Here is a 19,671-nt window from a genome sequence, read left to right as displayed (position 1 = left end):
CCAGGAGATGTTGGCCTCAAGAACAAAACTGCTTCATCCTCTATGTCAGTTGCCAAACCGTTATGGTGTTTATTTAAGAAATAAAAGCTAGTAGTAGGTGCTAAAGAAAAACAATCTCTTCAAAATGAGGGGAAGTGGCTCACCCTGTGGAACTGGTGTTTCTTTCCACATCTCTAGGGGTCAGTCAACTATGTCAGCACAGTAGCTGCCAGAACTGAATAAATGGCACAGCCAATCAGAAGGAGAAGGTGATGGAGTAAATTACCACTTTCCTTAACCACTCATCCCTAAGCCTCATTAGTTCTACAAACCCCCTAGTTCCTCCCTTCCTTGTTGTTCTCTTTCTGCCCTTTTCAATTGCCCTTTTCTCAGGTTGCCCCACTATGCAAGCAGAATGAGGTCTGGGCCCCCTGGACTCATTGGTTCAGTCTTAGAGCTAGCTTTATGGAGGGCATTCGAAGGACTGCTTTAACTCTACCCCTGCCAAGGTTCTAGAAATTCTCAAAATTGGCTCATTCTTTTGAATGTGGGCGTTTTTGGACACAATTCCGAGAGAAGGAATACATAAAGCCATCTCAGTGTATATATTAGCATGGACCAAGTAGTCATTGCCAAGCACAGAGCAGAACACTGAAAGAATGATCATGGTACAGGGGTGTTTGATCAAGAGGAGGGGTCTGGAAATGGCTGAAGCATGAGATTCTTTCTGGGGAGCAGGTGAGTTAGTGGCAAAGGTGCAGTGCTGTCCTGTTAGACTTTAGATAGGCAGAGGTAAAGAGGATTATCCTAGGGGAGAGACATGGAAGTGGAGGACAGTGAGAGAAACCACGTGGTGGCTGCAGCCAAGCTGCCTGACTCACTCCATGATTCCACTTCATTCTGGTAACCGTTGGCTCATGGTAATTTGAAGTGCGGGGTGATTCTGACTCAGTCTCATCGGCTTCCTGATAATTAGTAAATTAATCATAGAAGCAGCTCTCCGATTTGGATTCCTTTCAAAGCAATCTAGGCATGCTCTTCAGGGATAAGTCAGATGGACACATACATAGGGGACCTACAGGAAATTCTGGTAGTAGGAAAATTATAGCCTAAGGAATGGAATATGAGTCCTCAGAGTTTAGTGACACTGCTGTTTATGTCTGTTCACTTTTATGCTTCAGAGGTGCTTACTCAAAATTATGAACCTGCAGTTTAAGTTTGCTGCCACCAAGGGGCAACTGCGTGTGTGTATGTGTGCGTGCGTGCGGTGTCTTGGGATTTCAAGGTTGTAGATAGTCTCTTAACTTGGTATCATAATTATCCTCAATCTGCTACGAAAGTCTCTGGACTTTGGGTGTCTTGGTATCAAAGCTGTGACTGCAGGTTTGCAGTTCGGGGAGTATCTCTGTTACTACCTCTTCTTTAGCTCAGCTTCTGAAGGGAAGCCACGGCATGTTAGAGTTGGAAGGGATTTTAGAGACACGCTAGAGAAACCACAAACACACACATATGCATTCATGAACACACACACACATGTGTGCACATACACTTTAAGTATGAAGTAATTGAAATAAGTAGTTTTCTCATGATCATAGAACTAGCCAGACAAAGACTGAGTCAAGAGTTATTCCCAGTAAGTATCAGTTCCATTCAAGAACTCTTTTCCCTCTGGGTTGTTTTGTTTTTGTTTTTACAGAAGGAAAAATAGAGAAAGATGTCGCTAACCCTTTGTCTCTGGTACTGGAATCCTCTTCCGTATCTGAGTCCAGTTTCCTAGCAGTTTTACTTGGCATCTTATCCTCTTGAAGGTAGATGGGCCACTTCCTTTCCTTATCAGGCTGCTGACCACTGAGCTGAGTGGCATCTAATGTCATATTTGATTGTTTATCTCTTAGCTGACTTTCTTCAACAGTAGGTTTTAACTCTACCTTAGACAAGAGTTTCTTTAATAATAAAATAGTAAATATATGACCAGAAATCTAAGAAATCAATTTCAACTCATTAATCAGAGAATATTTGGAAGGGAGGATGTATTTTTAAATGATACTGATTTCTGAGGTTAGTGTGTATCCTCAAAATATCCCTAATCTTTCTCTAGCCTTTTTGTTTGTAACGCTGACACCTCATCTCGGGCAAGATTTGGTCTTTGACTGTCCCTGCAATTTAGCTGTGTGACCACCAGGTGGAAGGACTGTCCTGAGTTGTGGTGGATTTCCTCAAAGAGGAGTGATGCTGACTTTCTTCCCTAGACCTACACCAGAGGTGTTCAAGTTCTTATTAAGGAGGAAAAAAAGGACCTCCAAGCTATGAAGCTGTTGAAATAGCTTAAGGATGGTGCTGAGAATAAAATTACCTTCAATAAAATCAAATCCTCAAGATCTCTCTAAGCCCCTTTCCTGTCTCTTATTCCTGTAGCACAAGTGCAGCCTCATCCGAATCGGGTGCCTGTCCTCCGCTGACACATTGAGTTTGTTTTTCTTCTCTTGAATGTCCTGCTCTCTGTCCACAATGTTCATCTCTGTCTCTCTCCATGTCTTCCTTTCTTTTCTTTTTTAAAAGAAATATCTAAACTTTTCAATTTCTAGGCTTTCCTTAGATATTCCAGGACAAAGCTGCAGAAACAGAACACAGAGGCCCAGCACATCATCCCATACTGAAGGACCAAACCCAGTACAGATCTTTTACCAATTTCAAAATGGAGGAGCACTTCAAACCTTCCCTCTGTCTTCTAGTGGGAACTGGAGGTGGCTCGTATCAAAAATATCTTAAATATCATAATACTTAGCACTTATGTAGCACTTACTAAATACCAGGCACTGTTTCTAAGTGATATATCTGTGTGAGCATGTATGTGTGTGTACAGATAAACATATGCATATGTGTATATATATGTTTATGTATATATAATTTACATAAATATAGAGTATATATACATATACACAAATACACACATGTATCTCACTTATTTGTGTGTGTATACACACAGACATAACACACACATATATATCAACTTATTAGTGATCTTTACAACTCTGGGGGGGGTAAAAACTATTATTATTCCCACTTTACTGATAAGGAAAACTGAGGTGCAAAGACTGTAGGTTACTGACTCAAGGTTATATAGGTAACGTGGTAAAACTGCAGTTTGAAACTCTTAACCACTATGCTATATTGCTTCTCCATACAGTAATTTTTCAGGGAATTCATTATCTCATACCCAAGGGCTAAATACATTTGGAAAATGTCTTTGCTCTTTAGGCAAAATGACAGCCGGAAAGTATGAAGTAGCTTTAAGTTATAGTGACCAATATCCTGAACTTCCTAATTTCATACTGATTTGAAATAAAGACATTCATACCTTTAAGAGTATGAATCCCAGCTTATATGGTCTAGAAAACTTGTGTTTTACAACAAAAGGTTTATTTGTAAAGAAAGGAAACTGAACTAATTACAACCAGAAGTAAGCTGCTACATGACAGGGACACTGAATAATAACAATTTGTATTCCTCGTAGCTATAATGACAATACTACAGACTTATTAATAATCGTGTATATTTATGTAAAGCATTGATAACGTAAATAATTTATTTCTCGTAACTTTTGGAGTGAGCAGGGCAAATATTATTCTTCCCATTTTGTAGATGAGGAGACACAGGCTTAGAGAGGTTCTCATCTATCCAAAGAGAACATTTGTTAAAGCCCTTCACTTACTATCTCCAGGGCTTTTTAATCTTGTTAACCCAACCTCTTCTGCCGCATTTATGGCCTTTCCTGTCTAAAGAACAAAGAATGACTTGTCCAAAATCTGAAGACTATTTTTTGTCTCTCTTTATTGTCTCTTTTCTTATCTCTTTTTACAAAGGCTATACCATGATTTACTGTACTGAGAATCAACAAGATGAAATAATATTCTTAAGGTGGATATTTATCCATGTTTGTAACATGGAAGACTTACAGAATGCTAGATCCATAAGGTCACTAACCATTTTATGCTGTGCTTTCCCCAGCCTATGTTACGTATGAAGTCTTGGTGAGCAAAGGGTATAGTGATTTACTCAGAGGCGCCACAGGTTATAGGAAGAGCACAATCCACATCTCCTGGCTTCTTCTACCAGATTTTTCCCCCTGGTGGAGCCATGAGCTTATCTTTCCTGCAGTCCAGGTGAAGATTCCTTGTTTCTAAGATAATGTCAGACTCATCTTTGCCTCCATCATTCATGAAAATGCCCACTGAGAGCAGTTAGAAGAGGAGCACTGTGGTAGGCCACTGGAGGCCTATGTTCAGTATGAGGAAGAGGCATCAATAAGTGGATTTTTAGGAATTCAGCTCAATTCCTCATCATGTCCAGTGCTTATTCCATTCAAAACACTATAATTAGCTCTTTTCAAGTTGTCTGACCAGTAATATCATCCTGACTACATTTCATCATCTTGAATATCGTGAGGGAAATGTTTCATATTTATATTGAAATTAAGCTATGTCTCTAGCATTCAACTTTCTAACCAACTGAGCAGTCCTGAAAAGAATAAAATAATTTAGCGTAGCACATATTTACTTAATCTTCATTTGGTTCTTTTTGAGCATCACATTCTTTTTTGCATATTTATAAAACCATGATAGGTTTCTAGGAACCAGCATGAGTGGTGCTTTCCAGTGGGAAATGCCTTGGACAGTATCTTGGATTAGACACAAGATAAGTCATAACATCCTGGTCTTGGGTCAGCTGCCTGAAGGAAGTGTGCAGAGCCCTACTTTATGAAAGATGAAATAAGATTTGTCCATCGCCAGTTTCCTATTCTTCCCAGTCCCTCAAAGATGAGGCAGCTCCCAGCTCTAAGACCACAGTTTCCCTAAGCCACAGGGAAGTAAAGGTGAGGGTGGTTCTGTCGTTAGGGAATGCCAGCACTAAGGGAGTAGACTTAGCAGAGATGGATAATGAATCAAAATACAGAAATGCAAACTGACCCATCGGTGTGCTGATGAGCAAGACAGTCTGGTATCTCATTGACTGGTTGAGGGTCAGTTAGGTGACCTCAGTTCAACACTCCTGCCCTTACCTCAGCCCTGGCCTCTCCCATCTGCCCTGATTGACTCTCTGCTCTCTCCTCTGCAGTTGTGGACATGGATGGAAGACCTTCAGAAGGAGATGCTGGAGGATGTCTGTGCAGACTCTGTGGATGCGGTCCAGGAACTGATCAAACAGTTCCAGCAGCAGCAGACCGCCACTCTGGATGCCACGCTCAACGTCATCAAGGAGGGCGAAGACCTTATCCAGCAGCTCAGGTCAGCGCCTCCCTCCCTGGGGGAGCCCAGCGAGGCCAGGTCAGCATGGGCAGTGCTTTCCAGAGGGAAATGCCTCGAACTAGACGTGAGATAAGTCATCATGTCCTGGTCTTGGCTCAGCCACAGCCAGCTTTGTGGTCTTGTGTGAGCTTCAGTTTCTCCATCTGTCAGATATACAAATGCTTGCACCCAACTTGCATTTAGAATGAAATAGTAAATGGAAAAGCGCTAATGTTTCAAAGCATTATGTATGATTGAAGATGCTATTCAGCATCCAACAAGCAATACAAATACAACAAAAATTTAACAACATTCAATAGAAAATAAACAGCATCTTCATTAAGAATTATGGCATATTTGGTCATGTGGAGAAATAGCCATTATGGAATGTCGTGTTATTTGGCATCTGTTCTCAGGCTACTCTGAATTCCAGTGCTCCAGTCAGAAAAATGTAACCCCAAATGGTACCTGTGGCCCCATGAAAATGTAGAGAGTGTGTGATGTTTTCCCCCTCTACTTTCTACCACCAACATACAACCTTTCCACCATTTCCTGCTGCCCAGAAAATAAAACTCTTTCTATATCATCCTAAACAAATACAGCTTAGAAGGACTCTTAGAAAACCCTGTCTGGTGCCTTACATTCATTTAGAATCATCCACACCATTGCCTCCTTTCTCTTGGCATCAATGTCTGGTTTCCTGTCCCTGTCAAGGGCATCGGCTCCTCAGATAAAGTGTCATGAGGCCTTGAGCAAGCCCTCAGCAAGCAGCCCTCTGCCCAGGTGCTGTGTAAATAGGATTTGATGGGGCTAATGATGTCTGCCTGTGGGAGCTTTTCCTATCCCCAAATCACTGAGCACCGGAACCTCTGCCAGCGCTGGACAGAAATAATCTCATCAACACGTCCCAGGACAGTCCTGAGGCTGGAGGGAATTACTTCAATTGGAGAGGGCTTTCCCCCCACCCATACTAGTTGTCCAATTAAATAAGCAATGAGAGCTTACCTTGGGATGGCCCTGGCAAGTTTTCCTGTTAGATTAATCATTTCTATTCTGAACATGCCGTTGAGATTTTCTGGGTGCTCTTATTGCTTACTAACGAGACAGCCTCTTTCCCTTCTTCCCCCAATTCATCCTCATGAATATATAATACATGACAGTTGTGTCTGCCTATCTAGGAAACCCCACTGCTACTTGCTTCTGAAGAAAACTCCAAACAGTGGGCAGTCTAACCTTTCTGGGCCTCAGCTGTTTCGTCTGTGTCATTAACGGGTTCACTCTAGGAGCCTGTCAGCTCGAGAATTTTGTGATGGCTTTGCCTTTCCCCTCCAGATACTTTACACAAACTTGTCTGGCCTCCCTGTGGGGCAGGGTCTGTGGAGATGCCACGTGCTCTTACCCGCTGCCGACCACGCCGCCTGAGGGCTGCAGGCTGCTCAGTGATAGTGAAGGCAATGAGATGGCTGATGCCTGTCCTGCAAGTTTAAGTTTCATGGATTTCACAGGGGACTATAGGCAAGTGACAAGAACCACTGCTGACTGTTCATTCTTCCCCAAGCCTGATGCTAGCCTCCCTGATATCAAGACCAGTCAAAGAAAAAGAGTGGATGGTGCCTGGTGGACGTTGGTCCGGATGCCTCACACACACCGGCGCACACATCTTCCTAGGCCTCCACGTCTCTTCCGCTACTCATCACCGAAGTACCTAAAGTCATTTTACATCATCTCTGCGATTCCTAGCCAGTGTGCCACTGACATAGGTTCTGTACAAAATGGCCAGAAATCCTCCCCTTTCTTCTGGAAGCTGTGATAGAGAAAGACAGAGGGGAGCCGTCAGAAAGAACAGCCATATCCTCCCAGCAGCAATGTTCTCAACAGACGCAGAAGGCATAGTGTTGAGTGCAGCTCTCGTGTTCTTCTTGTGGTTGGGTGATTCTGCGCTGTGGTGGGCTTTTGTGCCCGAATAGGCCAGGGTGAGGAGGTTGGGGTTGGAAGCACCCTGGATGACAGAAGGAGAGACTCTGGACAACTGACCTTATGCTCCCTTCAGAATCAGTATGAGCTCAGATCCCATTGCTTCTGGATAAAGACCAGCTTCAAGGCCCTGGTTTTCAGAAAGGCTGCTGAGGAAAGCATTCAAAACTAAAGATTTTCCCCTGACCTCTGACTTCTTAAGTTATGTAAGAAACCAAGACATCACAAGATAATGAATATGCCTGTTTATTTCAAGTTTCAGGGCTCTAGCTTACTCACTGAAGGCCCTGTGGAATCTAAACTTCTTCAACTCCACAGTTGTCCCACGATAATGGTCTCTTTGGAGGTGTCCTCACCACCTCACTTGTCTGAGCGGATCACGTGTTTATCTCTTGGTTGTCTCTATGACGTGTCGCCTCCCCTTGCTAGTTTTGTTTAGATGCTCTCTGCTCAGAAAGCCCGCCCCTCCCATCTACTTGGCTGGGTTCCTCTTTTTCTTCTAATTCCCAAATTAGAGCTCATCCTCTTTGAAACCTCTGTTGGTTGTCCAGCCTCTTGTGCCCTAGCTTCTACTCTCCCCAGTGGGACCTGTGCCCTAGTCAGCGCTTGACACTTCGGTGTCCTTTCAGGATTAACATTCATTGGTACAGCATGTTCCTGGTCACAAAACATGTTCACACATGCTGTCTTATTGAACAGCAGACCGTGATGGGAGCAGGCTGGGGATTATTAAGTGCACTTTACAAGAGGCACCTGGGCCTCAGGGAGGTGACTTCCCAAGGTCACCAGCCCATATATGTCAGAGCAGGGACTTAATCCAGGCTTACAGCCCCAGACCCCATGCTTTCCGAGCTACAGCTTAAAGGTAGTAACACAAGCCCAGAACGTTGGCATAGCATTGTAAAGTGGATGAATAATTTTGGTAGCCATGGTCTCATTTTATTTAAACAATAATCCTGTGAGGTAAAACTAGGAAGAGCTCCCCCCTCATATGCCTTTAATTTGTCTACTCTTATGTATTGTATTTGTGTTAGTGTGCATGTGTGTATTGAAACTGTACACATTAGACTACATGTATGTGTGGAACCATCCCATTCCTCTAACATTTGTGGAATCCTTTCGCATGCATTCATTTGATCTCTGTCACAATTCTGTTTGAAGAACAGGACAGCAGCTAGTCTTGGAGCTACTGTGCTGTGAACTCAAAGAGGATACGTGTATCTTTGGTTCACCTACTAAGCAGATGGTGCCAGGCTCACACTAGGAGTTTGATTAAGATCTGTCGATTTTGAGTGACTTAACTAATTCACATCCCCCTTGCTCAGACAAGGAAGGCCCCCTGTTCCTCCATCGCTTTTAACATGGCAAGGCCCCCCGCCTTCTTTCTCCCGCTCTGCCACAGGGACTCGGCTGTGTCTAACAACAAGACCCCCCACAGTAGCTCCATCAGCCACATCGAATCAGTCCTGCAGCAGCTCGATGACGCCCAGGTGCAGATGGAGGAGCTGTTCCACGAGCGGAAGATCAAGCTGGACATCTTCCTGCAGCTGCGCATCTTTGAGCAGTATACCATTGAGGTAGAGGTGGGGCGGCGTGTGGTGGGAAGGCGGAGGGCAGGCTGCTTCCTGGCCATGGGCGCTGCCCCAGGGACCTGGAAGGGACTATTGGGCAGGAGCCTAGAGGGATGACAGGGGACTGTGCATCACAGATACATTTTTAGAAATCAGCAAATTCACATTCCACCATATTGTATTCCTTCCAGTCCCTCTCACCCCCACCGCCAACCAGAGCCCCTCTGCTCGCTTCCTGTCTGGGAATACTCCATTGAGAAGGGTTTTGTTGGTATGCATTGGACTCTTCCTTGGTACTTTGATTCCTGAAAGGCCATGGAGCTGGCTGTTGGGTGGTTGTGGTAGAGTCGTTGGATTCTATGGCCTCATGAGGAGGTAGGTGTTAAACTTAGATGGTCTCCGGTGGTGACTGTAGATCAGGGATTAGACAAACTCACACAGCAGCCAGGAACTCATGAGCCACAGGAAGGAAGACGTGTATCCTCAGTTTGCTTTCTGCTCGTTAAGAAAGTGAGCCATTTGAACGCCGTTTGCTGGTTCATCTCATTGACTCCTCAGTTCATTCTGGGAAGGTCAGAATCAGGTGTTCTGGTTATTTATGCTCCCTTTGTGATACCTGTTAATATTGTCCACCCCGCATAATATCCACCTTTTATTATTTTCTGCTCTGACACAGGAACTAAAGCCAGACCAGTAGGGTTTCTGGGGTATGGAGAATATTCAATACCTGTAGCGCATTTTCCTTTTCAGGGATAGCAAAGAGTTAAATTAAAAACTCTGTCTTCTCTTTGCTCCTGACTAGTGTGGTATGAAGGAAAACCAGTTCTCCATCTACCATTTGTTAAAACTTTACTTTGCATTCCAACCATCTCTTCTGAGTTGGGACTTCTGGGGGCCTGGGATTGATTTCCCAGAAGTATCTGTTTTAAACTTCTGTGAACTAATTTGAAAGGAAAATTATTATTTTTTCAAATGTTGAAAGCTCCAGTATCCCCATCCCAGTCCCATCACCAGCCCCACGCAGGACCAGAAAATGATCCTGGCAGCAGGTGTCCTCTCCTTCAGTCCTGAGACCAAAAATATTTATAATGAGAATCAGAAATATACAAGAAAAGCAGTGCTCAAGCAGTCCTTCCTACCCCTTACTCTCGGGTGAGCTTTCTCTTCCCCTCTACCCTGACTTCCCGGAAGCCACGGCAGTTTCTTGCTTTAAGATATCATGTTCTCAAAGGTGCTTTCTAGACAGTTTCTGAAACAAAGGAAAAGATATGCCTTTAATCTTGATCTTGATTATCCCTCCAACTCATTCCATAACTTTAAGTGAATTTATTTATACTTTTTACTTATAATTTTCTTCGAATCTATACTCAAAAGCATTTCAGGTGGCAAACAGTATTAAAACATATATTGAAAGAACAATGGAAATGCCAGTGGAAAAGTAGAGATATTGGCATGTGGTGAGGCGTGACTGTGGGAAATTTCATAAAGGTGAGGTGACAAAGGTAATAAAGAAAGGAGAAAGGGGGTGGGAGTTATTATTCTTTGGTAATGGGGAGTGAGACGCAGAAATAAGCAGAGGTTAACGTTAGGTTGCAGCAGCACTGGCCCCAGGCACTCCTACAGCCCTCCCTCGGCCCCATTACACCCACCGAGAGTGACTACATCCCCGGGGGAAGTTACATTAGCTGGTGTGGGAATTCAGCTGTTGTATTCTTTATTGACTCTCCTGTCATTCCAGATCCACGTCAAAAAATGCTTTAGGGGGAGGAAGTAACCTGAGGGTTTGGATGCTTAAGATGTATTCAATTAGATGGATGGAGTTTTGAGGTCAGGGTTGCTGGTTTAGTTCTGGAATAGATCAGTCAGCTTTACTTTGCCACTCGGACTGGACACCTGACATCAGCTGGGGCATCACTGTTTGCTTGCAGTGTGATTCTGGGAAAATCCATTTCCAGTCCAAAGCATACACACACACACACACACACACACACACACACACACACACAAGTCCTTTTTTTTTTTTTTACAAAGGAAGTTGACTGTAAATCAAATAATTTAAAATTGGATCCTATTTAAACGTTGTGATGCGCTTGATATGTAAATTGTAGGATTTGCATTCTTCGGAGATTGTACCGTATAAAAATTCCACTTCCCACCCTGAATACTAGACAACAAGTTGGATAGCTTGGTGTGCAGCAGAACAGAAGTAGGGAAGTACAATGAGGGTCTAACAAAATGAGGGAGATAAAAATAGTAAGTAGATCAAATGAGAGAGATAAAAACTTGGCTCTGCCCCCTCTGGTTTAGGCAGTGACACCCAGGTTTTAGAAGGAGTCTTGTTCCCCATTTCAAGTGTGGCCCAAAACTTGAGGAAATGCTGTAATTCATCTTAGATAGAAATGGAAATCCTGCCAGACCTATGGAAAATTTCTCTTTCAAGTCAGACTGTCAGAAGTTATTTTTGAGGGTGAGGAGATTATTTCAAATACCAGCAAGTGTTTCACTGTGGAGATGAAGGGCAAACTTCTAGAGAAGATTCAGAGTGTGAAACTGAGGGTGGTTTCTGTAGTGAGAGATGTGTCAGAGCTGACATAAGCCAGGGCAGAGGCTGTTACTGATCTACAGCAATGGTTTCCTTCCCCAAAGGAAGGCATTTGATGGACATACTCAGAATTCCTAGGGATTACTGAAACCCAGAGTAGGCCTGCTCCCCTGACGTCTGGGGAATCTGAGTGTGACTCCTTAACCATATCACTGATGGCTGGCATGGATGAATTAATTTTAAAATTAGGGTAACACATGAATTGCTGCACCAGTCTCCTTTTACTGAGGAATATGGCTCCCACAGTATACCTGGGGTAGGGTCAGGGGTACCTCCACTGAGGGTGAAACTTATCCCAAATGTATGAGGCAGATGTTCAGAAACCAGGACTACAGCTGCATTCCTGACATGCCTGAGGCTCCCTGGAGACTAGGCAAAGTGACCCATAGCAGAACATGATGTTCTCTAAAGTTTTTTTCCTGTAAGTTCAGCCTCCTTTTATGAAAAATATGTTACAGGAAACAGTTACGATAGAAGGGACACTTCACCAAATGCAAACAATGTTTATTTTGTGGTGTTAAGCATATAAGTAACTTTTTCTTGTTTTTGATGCCTCCGTGCATTTCACCTTTCCTACCATTAATCAGAATGATCAGAAAGAAATAAAAAATATTTTTAGAAGCAAGAACAAGATAGTGGTCTCTAAACTCTTGGTTGTACACTCTCAATAAAATATTTTTGAACTTGCAACCCCCTCTACCTGCGTCTATATTAGTTTATAAATTATACATATGTTCTACTATCACTAATAATCTCAAAACTCACTGAGCCCTTAGGGTAAAGTTTCGCTTTTTCATTAGACGTTGTGGTTCCATATTTCAAATAGTCTCCTTGATAGTTTTCAGTTATTTTTTGCTTCTGGTTTCCTGACAGATCTGACTGGATTGTCACTGTTTCTTTACCCCATAATGTGGTTGCCAAAGAGTTCAAAGTTCCCTTGTGCTTTCATGATTAGTATTATCTTCAAACTGCAGTTTCTTTGAGGAACCTTGTTAAGCCACATGTCCTTTTGTGAAGGTTAATTTAGTTAAAACTAGATAATAGGTAAGTTCATTTAGCTAGGCACATGAAAAGAGCAATAATTTGAAGTATGCTGAAAGCAACTGAATGAATGAACCCCTCTGCATTGTGGTCTTTCCGGTGTCCCTGAGGAGCCCTCCCCTGCCACACCATCAGACATGTGGTCCGAGTGAGACTCCAGCATCAGTATACCAGTGAAAGTCCAGGGAAATGTCATACCTTTTCTATTGGTTTGATCAGATATGTGTACAGGTCTCATATGTATATGTACACATACATATGCATATTTAAATACAGATAATTTTCCTCTCTGTTTTCAACAGTTAATCTTGGGCATCCCCTGAGGTGAGCATACAAAGGTTGGAGAGTACTAGAAATGACACCAAGAAAGCCACTCTGTACAAGGGGCATTATGAAAAATGGGCTGCAGTTATGGTCTTTCTTTTAAATCTCTGACTCCATAATTACAATGAAAGTTTGCTCAATGCACCTGAAAATTAATCTACATAATTAATCCAAGTAAGGAATGGAAGAGCCAACTATAAACCCATGGGGTTCATTTTAGGACCAGCTGGGGCCAGGCTGAGGCTGGGGGAAAATGGCCCTCAAGGAGGAAAATTCTGCCTGGAAGAGAGAAGGCTGATTGTAGTTTACTGTGGTCTCAATTCTGCAATTGGTTGTATGCAGAGACCCTTAGCATTTTATATGTGAAAGAGATCCTTCAGGCAGCCTTTCACCTGATAGAAGTTCATCTTGTAAACATTTAACGAGCACCTACTATGTACCAAAAATTGTGTTGGGCATTGAGGATAAAACAATCCCTGCCATTAGGGGTCTAGTTGGGGAGAACCACAGCAACAAAATCATCCCATAATGTGATAATTCTATGGTAGAGAGAGACTCACAGTTTGATGAGAACACTGAGGCAGGAATGCTTAGCTTTGTCAGGCTGCCCAGGGAAGGTTTCCCGATGAGACAACCCAGGGAGGAGGGGTCAAAGTTGGTGGTCAGGATTTGGCATTTCTGAAGGATGCCATATAGCCTCTCCCAGATTATCTCCAGAGCCCAGAAGCAGGGATAGGGTAGGGGTGGGGTGTGGGGGAGAGATGAGAACTCAGGATCTCATTGTATTGAACCAAAATCTCCATCCTTCTACCCTTTGGTCCTTGTTCTGCTCTCTGGAAAAATGGAACAAATCTGCTCTTTCTTATTTGGCAGCTTTAAAAATATTTGAAAATGGTCATCATAGCCCTCTTTCCTTTATCTGAAAAATGTTGTGACTGTGTAAGTTATTTTACAGTCCCCTCTGACTCTCAAACTCCGGTAACTGTTTCTCTTCATTGTCAGCCTTCTCTGTGGTACAAGTCTCCAATATATTCACCACTTTCTGGGTGTGTTTTGACCTCTCCTGGTTGCCCCCTGCTGGCAGAACTCTAGTTAGCCACGCCGGGCTTCCACACACGCCCCTGGGAGCTGTGCTTCCAGGATGCTGGTGCTCTCCCAGCACAGCCCAAGGAGATAGGACCCTTAATGGTGACTCCATCACTTGCCCTGCTGAGGCTTGTGCTTCCTTAAAAGCCCCTGGGTTGTTTTTTTTTTTTCTTTCAAGGTAAGTGCTTCCAATACATTGACCTTTTTTTTTAACTTAAATGCAAAATTTTTATATATTTTTCCTCTCAAATTTTACTTTGTTTTTGGACCCAGTTCTTCAGCCCATCAAAATGCATTTATTATTGCTATAAATATTTCAACACTTTGAAATATCGGCCAGGTCAGGCAGGGCCCTGTGGTGCTTCACTGAAAGTTCTCATTCAGTGACACAAAGCCATCAGCCTGCACAGGCATTCCTGCCAAGGGCCACATCATCTTGCGCAATTTCATAACCTTTTCCTCCGCAGATACAGTGTGAGGCTCTGCAGAGCCTTGCTGTTCTCCATGTTTGTAACATGCCTCCAATCCACCAACACAGTAACTCTACCAAGAAAGAAAATGAGACCTGTTTGAGATCAGTCTTCATGAGATTGTCCTAGGGGTCCCTGTAGCTTTTTCTAAATGTACCCCCAGATCTTTTGTGAAGGAAATGCAGAATAAATACAAGTAAACCAAAATTCTCACAAAATATTTATTTGATAGTTTCTTCTAGACTTTTGTCTGATTGATTTCAGGATCATTGGGGGTTTCCTCTACCATATTCCTTTAAAAAAAATAAAAGGGATTATTCACACAGCTTTAGTATTCCAACAAGTCACTTGTTTTTGGTAGGTCATCAAAGATCCCTGATGGAAATTTTCAGATCATCCTGTAATAGGGTGGGTAAGGAGCTGTGAGCCTGAAGTCAGGTTGTGTTATGAAAGTTCAAGTGCTATCTGTTTCTTGTTTCTGGTAAAGATGCAGGGAACTCAGTAGAAGGAAATGATGTAAGGTCCAGCACTGGGTGTTTAGCCTTCACAGGAGAAAACCCATTCTGAGCCTAAAGCATTGATAAGTTCTGGAATGGGTAAACAGTATATGTCATAGGAGCTCTTCAACAGAGGGGAGATCTTTTGAAAAGAATAGATTCCTACACGTCTCAAACTGATTAAGAGGCAAAAATACAGACAAGATAAACAGCCAAGATCCCCTCAAGATCAGTCATAATTATATCAAAGATCTCAGTTTTCATCATGATGATAATGAAAAAAAAAATAACATGAACTTGGTCATAAAAATTGTGTTCAATTATCCAAATTATCCAATTGGAATAGAAATTCAGTAACTGGACAATTAGAACTCATCAGTTACAGTGTCGCAATATGTTCTTACATTTTTTTTTGCCAGAAATCAAAAAACTAAGTGGATTTCTTAAGTGTTAAGTCCTTCTTTTCTAGAAAACTCTTGCAATATCCTCAAAGTTCTTCATATAGCTACGTAAATAGTTTAACTCTTTAGAAGGTTATATTCATTTCCAAAACAGATGAAATTCTATTATATACTTTTAAAATAATCTGTATTAGAATTCACTAAATCTCATCACTTAATAAAGTATGATTAACAGAAAAGAACACTTGACTAGACAAGAAAAACAAATGACTATGGTAATTTCTTTTAGTTTCACAGTGGTGACTTAAACCAATATACATACTCACTATAGATAAAATGGCTCTTCCCATGCAATGAGACTGTCTCTTTAGCTGCCGTATGTCTTTCCCTATCAGCCAGCACTTGTAGGTCAGTGAGAAAATTTAGCTTTCACTTTTCTCATCTTAATACAAATAATGACATTATAAAAGAGAAAGGTGTTCATTTGCAACTGACAGCTCATGTATTTCAGAGCATCTTACCACAATGAAATGCCTTGGATCCTTCCTCCTCACTGTTAATTGGAATGGAATTGGACCTTAATATACATAACATATGTAGTGTTTATACACACACACACACACACACACATACACACTCACAGTCACACACACCCTTTGCTGAGAGGCAGTATAGTACAGTCATTGAGTGTGCAGTATTTTGAGTTAGACTGGGTTTGAAACCTGTTTCACTGGCTATACTAATTGTGTGACTGTAAGCAAATTACTCCCTTAGTTTCCTCATCAGAGAAATAGGTATGAAAATAGTAATTCCTAGTGCATAGGATTGTTAAGGATTTAGCGAGTTAGTTACATAGAGCATTTTTAGCAAAGCTCCTAGCAATAAACACTTTAATACATTGTAGTCAGCATTATTATTATTAATGAAATACCTAAATATCTAAATAATATGTATGAATATACTATATATACATACACGTATATATATAGATATGTATATATATTTGCGTCCAGATTTTAAGCAAACTTCCCATTTTACTCTCCCCCATTGTTTCTCTCTGAATTTGTTACCTAATCATCACTAGACGATCCCTGAGTGTTCATGTAACCACTGTGAGAGCCATGGCATTTGCTCTTGTCATTCAGAGAACATGTCCACACAGAGGGCACTTACACTTCTCTTTGCTACAGATTTTGTCCCAGTGTTTACACCCCAATGCCAGATTGCACATATGTCTCTTGTTCATGCCAAAGGCCCTGGGGGACCAGAGAATTCTAGATAGGTTAACGTGGCCTTTATACTGAAGATAAATACTCAATTTTTTAAAATTACCGAAGTCTTAAACAAAAATATCCTATTGGAGGAGAGCTGTGTGTTTTTTTGAAAGGCATTATATAAGGCTACAAACACACAATTTATTGATTTGTTCAAGGAACATATGGTTAATTTAAAAGGGTCACATGAAATGAAGAAAATGGAGTTATCATATGTTTATGGGGGTTTTTTAGAGAAGAAAACAGGGGAAAGGTTAAATGGGCACTTCTCTCAAGTGAGAAAAAAAGAAAGCTGTCCCCTGAAGTTTGTTCTTGGACCAGCTCTATGCATATGACACCGTGGTTGAGAGCACTGGGCTTTGTAGTTGAATGCTCAGCTCTGCCACCACCAGCTCTGAGACCATGGGGCAAATGATCTGACCTCTCTGTGCCTTCATTTCCTCCTAGAGTTGCTATGAGGGTTAAATAAAAGGAAATCAAATGCTCAACACTGTTCCACAATAAATGCATGAAACAGGGTAAGATACCTTTTTTTAACCATGATCTTCATCTTTATCATGATCACCAGCATCTAAAAATGGTCTGAAGAGAAGGACCACACAGTGAGATTTCCAACTTTGCAGCTGATAATAAAGAGCTAAGTTGATGGGGATAGACCATTAGAAGTGAGAAGAGAAGGGGCAGGTGTGTTTTGTTTCAGGCAGGTACACTTGGGGGTGAGGGGCAAAAATGTTCTTTATAAAAACCACTGGGAAGGACCCAGAAAATGGGAGGAGACAGTGAAGAGGGCTCTTGAGAACAGAGCCCAAGGCGGCTGCTAAACTCTGTCCCTAGGGTCAGTTTTTGACAGCAGAATACTGGACTGAATGAGTCTCATCTGGCAGCAAAGTCTTGGGCTTCTTTTTGAAGTGCCTTCTCATTTCCCCCTGCTGCTTATCCTTTCTGAATTCCTGTTTAGCTCCTTCTCTGATTTCCCTTATGGCTGTGGCTCTAGAGTGGATAATTGCTAGAATAGAAATACTGCCAGTGTATCTCTCAGAGAGGTCATGGTATCCTAACACTCCAATTAATTCAGAAGAGTGAGGCAGAGAGAGGCCACTGGAGCCAAGAGAGGAACTGAGTGAGCCAGGAGCTGAGATGGAGCTAATTGAGTGGAGGGAGAAAGCAAAATAGGTTGATAGAAGGCTAATGCCCTGTGGGTACCTTGTGTTCCATCTTTCGCTCATTTGGTTCAGGCCCTGGTTTCTGCCCAGAACAGATTCTTCCAGGTTTCTTTTCCAAATGGAGTCAGATCACCAGATTAATCCCCTAGGCAGGTTTTCTTTTCATGGCCTTGTCTCTGTGTTTGCAAACTAGCCCATGTCCCCTGTTACAAGATAAGCCAGAGAAAACGTCAGGGTCTGGGGGTTGTCATGAAGTTCTTCAAGCCAGAGGGTTGACTCTGATGGACAGTGAGGACTTGAGCAGATTGGAAGGAGGGATAAGGATGTTTCCGGGCTGCTGGACTCGGGAAGGTGGCTGGAGAGGGCAGAGCTAACTCTCAGGGTCAGGGAGTAAAGGAGATGATGATTCATGGAACAAGAGAGTGTGAGATGAAGTTGGAAAGCTAGGTTTGTTCATTAGCAGTAAAGTAAGCTTCAGGTTTGAAGACAGATTTTTTTCTTTAAAGAAAGAAAAAGAGCCCCCGCTATGTATGTGCCAGCCTTGTGCTCTGGAAAGAAGGTGGAGAGGAGGCTCCCAATGACAGAATATTCCTTTAGAAAACAGAAAATATTCAGGAAAGAAAATAATTCAAACTCTAGAAATACATAAATCAGACTATTTCAAGACTCCAGGCATCAGTGCTTGAGGGAATTGGGAAGAGAGAGTCAGACATAGAGGGAGTAAAGAGCATATAGACTGAGGGAGGGCAGCCTTGGAAGTCAGGCCGTTGCGTTGAGTAGCTCCTTGAAATTCTCTTCAGGCTTCATGACAGGCTTGGACCCTTCAGCTTAACGGTGTTGGGTGCTGCAGGTGGAGAAGCGGGCAGGAAGGAATAGGGAGACACTGGATGTAGAATCCTGGGCATATTTCACATTTGGTTTAGCTCCAGATTCCCAAGACACCAGACCTCCAAGCCTCACTCCCCCAACTCGAGCTCCTCCCCTTTGCTCTGCCCTAACCAGCACCCAGCACACTTGCCTTTCCATTCCACAGATTCAGGCCTGGGACCCCTGTGAGACCTTCCTGCAGCAAACAGCTTCTTCATAGGCTCAGTTTCATGGAAACAAAACAAAAACTCAAATTTAAAGGCAGACTGTTCCTTTCATACTTGTTGTCTTAGTTTTAGTCTTATTTCCCTCAGTTTGTACACATGGAAATGGACTAAAAATTTTGTTTGGTCTCTTTTCAACATATTATCTGATAGATGACTTATAGCCAACATATATTAAGAACTCTTATAAATCTATATCAAGAGATAACCTGATTTTTGAAAAGTGAGCAAAAAAACACGACACTTTCTAAAAGTAGATACCAGTGTCCAGTAAGCATATGAAAATGTGCTCACCATCGTGAGTCATTAGGGAACTACAACCTAAAACCAAACTAAGATAACACTTCACACCCACTAGCATGGCTAAAATTAAATAGACCAATAATACCAAATGATGGTGAGTAGCTGGAACTGTCATATGTTCCTGTTGAGAGTGTGAAATTCCTCTTGGGAACGTTAAATGTACACCTACCCTATGACCCTACAATTGCACTCCTAGGTGACTCTCAAGTGAAAACCTATGTCCACAGAAAGACCTGTGTGAGAACTGTCACATCAGCCTTACTCATAATAGCCAAATCCTGGAAACCACCCAGGAGTTCATGAGCTGGAGAATGGATAAACAAATCACCGTGCATCTGCACAAGGGAACCGCACTTAGCAGTAGCAAGGAATGAACTGATACAATAAGAATGAATCTTAAATATAGTGTGTGGAACACAGAAAGCCAGACATGTAAGCGTCCATACTGTATGACTTCATTTGTATGGAATCCAAGAATCTGTGATGATAGAAATCAGAAAGTGGTACCTGAGGTGGGAGGCAGGGGTGGGTGCAGGGCGCAGGACCTGACTGAAAAGGGGCACAAGTAGACTGTCTAGGGTGATGGAAAGACTCTGTATTTTGTTTTTGG

The 19,671-nt window shown here is 42.4% G+C and overlaps 1 protein-coding gene across 2 annotated transcripts in view; it reads left to right on the top strand.

Moving 5' to 3' along the window:
- LOC102532976 (kalirin RhoGEF kinase) overlaps positions 1 to 19,671 on the top strand; it is a 443,405-nt gene that overhangs the window by 321,329 nt on the left and 102,405 nt on the right. For both annotated transcript variants that reach the window (XM_072963937.1, XM_072963936.1), the window contains exons 12-13: positions 5,095 to 5,303; positions 8,641 to 8,815. In XM_072963937.1, the coding sequence (XP_072820038.1) occupies positions 5,095 to 5,303; positions 8,641 to 8,815 (384 nt within the window). The remainder of the gene's footprint in view (positions 1 to 5,094; positions 5,304 to 8,640; positions 8,816 to 19,671) is intronic.

Source organism: Vicugna pacos, chromosome 1, assembly GCF_048564905.1.
Source record: "Vicugna pacos chromosome 1, VicPac4, whole genome shotgun sequence".
Lineage (NCBI taxonomy): Eukaryota > Metazoa > Chordata > Mammalia > Artiodactyla > Camelidae > Vicugna > Vicugna pacos.
Note: the sequence above shows the minus strand (reverse complement) of the source record. Positions and strands in the feature narration are given on the sequence as shown.